The following is a 6,000-nucleotide window of genomic DNA, read 5'->3' on the forward strand; positions in this document are numbered from 1 at the left end:
GGATTTGTGATTTGCTTGGGATTTAATTCAAACTTTTCACGCAGAGAGAGCAAATATGTACCGCTACTCAAACAGTTCAGCCACTATCTTTTTTCTAAAATACTGATGTCGAAAAACTAACTAGTTTGCTAATATTACGATACTAGTGAGCAAAAAAGTCTCTGATGTTACTGTAATAAGTAGCAAAATTCGGAACAGACAAAAAAAATTACGAAGAGCATTCTGACATTTTAAGCAGTTTTAGCATGCAGATTTGAGTTCTTAGGTGAAGTTGAGACAAACTTTTTGTCTGAAAAGGTAGCTATCGCAAGAAAAATGTTTCTGGAATAGGTCAATGGCTAATTTGAATGGCAACTTTTAATTAATTTGGTCTGTTCTTATCTTTTGCGAAACTCTATAGTTTGTTAGTTTGTCCGAGGTATTTGCACTACTGTGCATTTCTTTCACAAGGTCTGAAGCATGCAAGAAGTTTCAATAAAAATGCGGTAAAAAGCGCCTCAAAGGTCTCGGCGTCGCCTTCGACCTTGTCTGGACAGAACTTAACCGCATTTTTGTCTCGATTCTAGCTTCAACTTACCAAATCTTCTATTAGCTGAAAAGATCAGCAAAAATTAAGTTTGAGTTCAAGTCAGGTAGTTCAAAAGCACTCAATTTTTGACGAAGTCAGGCACGAGTTGTCGAGTTCATCTCGTAAACCCAACGAACAGTACACCTGGCGACCCATAAATTAAAAATTATTTTAACGTTTGTTTGGTTTATTTTCGAGGGCTAAAATGGAGAGTTTTTCAACCTTGCCTATGTTTTTGCAATTCATTTGAACATCAAGTTTGAGCCTCGGACTGGCATATCACTTATCACTCGCGAAGATCATTACACCTATTAAATCAATCTCAATAAAAAAATTTAGTTTCACCAGACATCGTTTAAAAACCGCCTTTTTCATCCAGCTTGTTAATATTTTTTTTCCAATTGAAGCATTTGCCCAGTCAAAAAAAACATACATTTTTTTAAATTTTGAATGAAAAAATTATAGTTGAAAGAAATCAATTTTTTGTACGTGTTTGCTGTTTGAACATCAGATGTCTTCACTTACTTTTTCCTTGTAAGCATTGCCTAACTCCTGAGCAGCCCTCATTTCAGGAGTGCATTTCAACCCCCTCTTCTCCCCCTTCTTGCTCCCACTGCCCCCACCCACTCCAACCAGAGCCCCCACCTAAATTGTGAACAGATAGTAATTATAATTAGGTAACAATAAGTAGACAGGTCATAAATTCGATATGCTGTAAGCCAATCAGAGTAAATAAAAGAAATTGATTCGTACATTGGTTTTCTTATCTCGATTCTGATTGGCTTACGACATAGCTACTTTATGACATGTCTACTTTTTGACTGCAATCCAGTACATATATTCAATCTCGCGCATTCTAAGTACTAATTCTAAGCATTTATTGTTTTGGTACTGTTCAGTTTTTGCATGGGTTGCACTACATGATGAATAGCTTTTGAATGGCATCTTCAAACTATGTTTTTTGAAATATAAAAACATCTAAATTTTGAAAATTTACATCGAATATTTTTATCAACTGAATCTGTTTTTTTTTCTGCTAAGCACGAAATTTAGATAACAGAACGCTATGCATCAGAAATTAAGGTAACAGAACGCTATGCATCAAACAGAACGCTATGCCTTATACTGTAAAATTTCGAAACAAATTTTTTTTCGATGACTCAGGTTCAAAACCCGGCTCCACTTAAGCTTTGATGGTTTCAGACATAAATTTTAGCAATCGATTCAGCTTTTTTACAGAATTTTAGCTGACCTTTTTGTTTTTACGAAATGCTTTTCTGACGCACACATAGGCTGTAGCGATTAGACCCACTATACAGAGGAACAACACCAGACCAGTGACAGCTGGAGACACTAAAATAAAATAGCAGATGATTCTCTGTACAAAATTTTCCATCAATTTGTACTCGTTTTTTGAAAAATTTCCGAAGAATATTTACTCAAAAACATTTTGATCGACCTTACAAGGCAATCGCATTATTTAAGTTTTCGCATTGAAAAAAGCAGTCTTGTTATCTGCTGGGGTATGGAAAATAATAAACAAAAAATTGGGTAGTTACCATGCCTCATGCTTATGTGATATGTCTCTAACTTCCAACATGAGTTTTTATTTGAAAGAAATTCCAACCATATCCCCTAGCTTTAATAATCCCTCCCTTCACCTAAGAAAATTGAGTGAAAAAATCAAAACTCATGGATTTTGTGATGTAAAGTTTTATGAACACAACTGATTCCCATGTTGCACTGATGCAACAAAATGAAAAGAAAATTGATTATAATCCAAAGTTTTTATCAAATTGAGAATAAATTTATATCCACTTAAAATCAATTAAAATGGATTTTTTCTCATTTATTTTTGTTTTGCGTCGTGCAAATTTTCGCGAAGTGCAAGTGTATGGCCTATTCGATTCCTAAAACCCCTTTTATTACAACCCGTCCCCCATCTCAACTTTTGCGCCGTTTGCCTCCTCCCAGCTGACCATCCGTACCACCCGTAACGAAAAATCAAACTTGCGCAGAAAATTATTGAAACTGTACAGTAAGTAGTCAACTTCGGTTTAAAAGGAAGGACACATTTTTTTGCGTTGAAATTTGCATCTGCATAAAGAGGGAAAAACCTTCTATAATGGAGTCTTTTTGTTGTTAGCTAAAAAAGTGAAAAATAATCATTCATAAATAATTTCGAATAGATTTTACTGCTTTAATAAATAATAGCAAAAAAAATTTGCGCCATGGAGTTCTTAAAATGAGTTCCTAAAGCGTCGAAAAGCACTGATTGCTCATTTTGACTTTGTTTTTGACTGAAAGGGTTGTTTTTGACCACAAATTTTGGGTCAATCAACATCCGTGTGTTCAAGCAAACTCGGTCAAAACATAGTTCAAACACTTTCACCCGGTTAGTGATAATCTGGCGTAATCCATATTGGTTCCAAGTTGGTAGTTGAAAGAGGCTTATTTGCCAGAATTGATTTATTACAAGAAGTGGAATTTATCCGTTTGTACTTTATATGGCGTGTGGGTGGATGATTTTCATAAAAAATTTCAAATTTTAGAAAAAAATCATTTAATTTTATTACATTTATTTTTTTAAATGTTATTACTGCTCCATAAACCTTAAAAAGCAGTCGGAAATTTCAGGGCTTCAACCTGATACGAGCTGCTTGTTTTAAGTTTCATCAGATTTTCAATGAATTGTCATTCTTATTGACTTTGAGAACAGCACTATAACTCATTGCAGTTTTGTTTCAAGGAGCTTTTGAAAGTGTTAGAAAAATGAAATACTGATGTAAAATTGAAGCAGGATATTTACACACCAGATTTTTAATTCAACTTGTTTTTTTCCAAGATCGATGTGCTCAAACTATAAAAACACTTTCAAAGTCGAGCACAATGTCAGTTCACGATCCAGAAAGAGTTTTCCAGATGGGGTTTAGAAAAGAAAACAAACTCGAAACAAATCTGGAGTACAGTATGAAATATCGAAACCCGCCCACACCGACCAAAACATGCCTCAAGCATTCTCAAAACAAATTTCGAGCTCGATCCTCCCGGGGTAAAACAAAAGAATTTTTTTTTGGAAACAACATCACAAGTATCGCCCCAATACTTCGACGCAAATTGAAAAACAGAACCCTGTTAAGATGGAGTTTATAAAGTACTAAGGATCTAGAACTTCCTAAAATTAAAGTTACTCCAATTATTTAATTCTGATAAAATTTGGAGTAAAATTTTTATTTGAAAAGGTTATTAATGTTTTTCAACTATCATCTCTGAAATCAGGTCGAAAATTTTATCTACAATATCAGTAGACTAGTGGAATCCAAGTTCCAAATTCAAGCGGAATTCACACATCTTATCTTTTCGGCACAAAAATTGCAAACGAATTCCGCAATTTCATAAGAAAATTTCACAAATTGTAAGTAGAAACCCCAATTATTAGTAGTATATGGATTCCACAAACTGTTCTGGATTCCGCAAATTGTTCTGCTTTCGGAGCATTTTTGAGTAAAATTATTTTTCAGCCTTTTGTTTGCGGAATCCACTTTAGCAAAAAAGATTAGGAAAACTAGCCATGTTGCGAAGTCTACGACAAAGTGATTTCAGCTTTGTTGTGGATTTTGCTTACGTGGCGCAAAAGTTACATTTTGGCTCCGTAATACAGAATCAATTAATTTTTTGGTGATGCAGAGAGACCTTTGACCCATAGAGTGAAGTTTATATGAGTCATAAGGCACTAATTATTATAAATCATTTTTTATTATAGCAGACATGGAACATATTGTTAACATATCTTTCACTTTTGAAGCGAAACTGTTTCCCCTCTCCGTCAAATTCTACTAATAATTCGGATATGAAAAGTCAACAAAAGGCCAGTTAGGCCTAGTCGCGCTTTAATAAGGAATTCTACATTTGAAACTCCATTTTTTCAAACTCTCCATTTTCTGAAGCAGAGTTCAGTTGTCTCGAAACTTAGATAGTGTAAACTGCCTCAAAACTTAGACAGCTCAATTGTCTCTCTTTGTGTAAGTTAATTTGGAACTGTTAACAAACCAGGTCCAATGTGCGATCTTGCGCATTGGGTGATAAATACTTGGTGGTGGGGGATCGGCAAAAGAGCCTCGACTCAAAAATACCACCCAGGGATAAATTTGAACACCTCGCCCTCTTTTTGCTATCATTTTCTAACCTCTAATTCACTCTTTGGCGCCAATTTATGCTAATAAGTCAAGGAGAACGCACGCCAAGAAGAAAAAAATTTACCTCAATAAATTCTAAAATGAGTCAAAAATGGTCCTTTTTAATAGTTTGTTGTTGTTTTCAATTTTTTCACCCATAACAGGAGTCCTCTGATGTTAAACGAGAAGTTGGAAAATTACATTAATTCAAGTTTATAAAAATCAAGGTTATGAAAATCCACCACACTCGTGAAAATGTTGGATCCGCCCTTCCAGATGATACTTTTTTTTCAATTTACCAAACAAATGCATCAGGTGTCAACGTCACTCTCTGAACTTTAGGGCCTATTTGAAAAAAAAAATTGGAACCAAAGTTCAGCTCAGTTCATCATGTTGAAATTGACTTTTTGCTGTCTCAAAGCTTTTGAGGAAGGCTATGAAAGTATACTTGGAATGGCATTGTTTGATTGGATTTTATGACGGAGTACAATTACGCTTGGGTCCATTAGGTGGCTTTCAAATAAAATCTGATGGAGGATCATTCATTAAAAAATCCAATGGGGCATTCGGGCGGTTTTTTAAATGTCACTGTGAGGAAAAGTCAACTTAACTTGTTCACGCTCTATTAGCTTCAAAATAGTGAAGAACTATATTAGGAATGACAAACAGCAAGCATTTTCAGTCGGTGTTTTGAATTCCATATAAAAAGCCATACCAGTTTTGTTTTCTATTGCAGGCAGAATAGCCAATAAGCAGAAAAATAGTATAAACACAAAAAACTACTTGAACCTAAAATGATGTTTTTTTGTAAGACTCCTCCAAAATAGTAACAAAATATTAGCCCACTACCAATGTTTTTATATTTAATGGTCTGTACTTCAATAGAGTACTTAGAAAAAATCTTGAATATTTAATCTTTTAAATCAATTGGACTAAATTCTGTGTGAAAAAATCTTGCCGATGTTTTAACCTGATTTGTTTTTTGAAAAACTTTGAAAATAATATTCATTCAAAAATTGTTCTGATTGTTTTAGTCATTAAGAGATTTTTTTAAAATTTTTTGGATCAAGTAAACATTCACCCCCCCCCCCCCCCCCCCCCTAAATCAATTAGAGGCAGAATGTTCACTTAGTTAAAAAGAGACATTTTTCAGCCAATCAGATTTGAGCATAGTACATACTTATAGCTTGAATTTGTCCTTTTTTTAGGGGAAGATCGTTCAATTGATTCATTAAAAGGGGGAGGTATTGTTCACAT

General features: G+C 34.3%; 2 protein-coding genes across 10 annotated transcripts in view; both read right to left on the reverse strand.

Annotated features, from left to right (window-relative positions):
• Positions 1–6,000, reverse strand: part of LOC134852828 (estrogen receptor beta-like) — a 488,151-nt gene that overhangs the window by 70,919 nt on the left and 411,232 nt on the right. The window lies entirely within an intron of this gene.
• Positions 1–6,000, reverse strand: part of LOC134852814 (synaptotagmin-1-like) — a 79,626-nt gene that overhangs the window by 11,398 nt on the left and 62,228 nt on the right. For all 9 annotated transcript variants that reach the window (XM_063868619.1, XM_063868616.1, XM_063868614.1 and 6 more), the window contains 3 exons: positions 1,821–1,921; positions 1,094–1,213; positions 578–592 (listed from right to left, as the gene is read on the reverse strand). In XM_063868619.1, the coding sequence (XP_063724689.1) occupies positions 578–592; positions 1,094–1,213; positions 1,821–1,921 (236 nt within the window). The remainder of the gene's footprint in view (positions 1–577; positions 593–1,093; positions 1,214–1,820; positions 1,922–6,000) is intronic.

This window comes from Symsagittifera roscoffensis, chromosome 8 (genome assembly GCF_963678635.1).
Source record: "Symsagittifera roscoffensis chromosome 8, txSymRosc1.1, whole genome shotgun sequence".
In the NCBI taxonomy this organism is placed as follows: Eukaryota; Metazoa; Xenacoelomorpha; order Acoela; family Convolutidae; genus Symsagittifera; species Symsagittifera roscoffensis.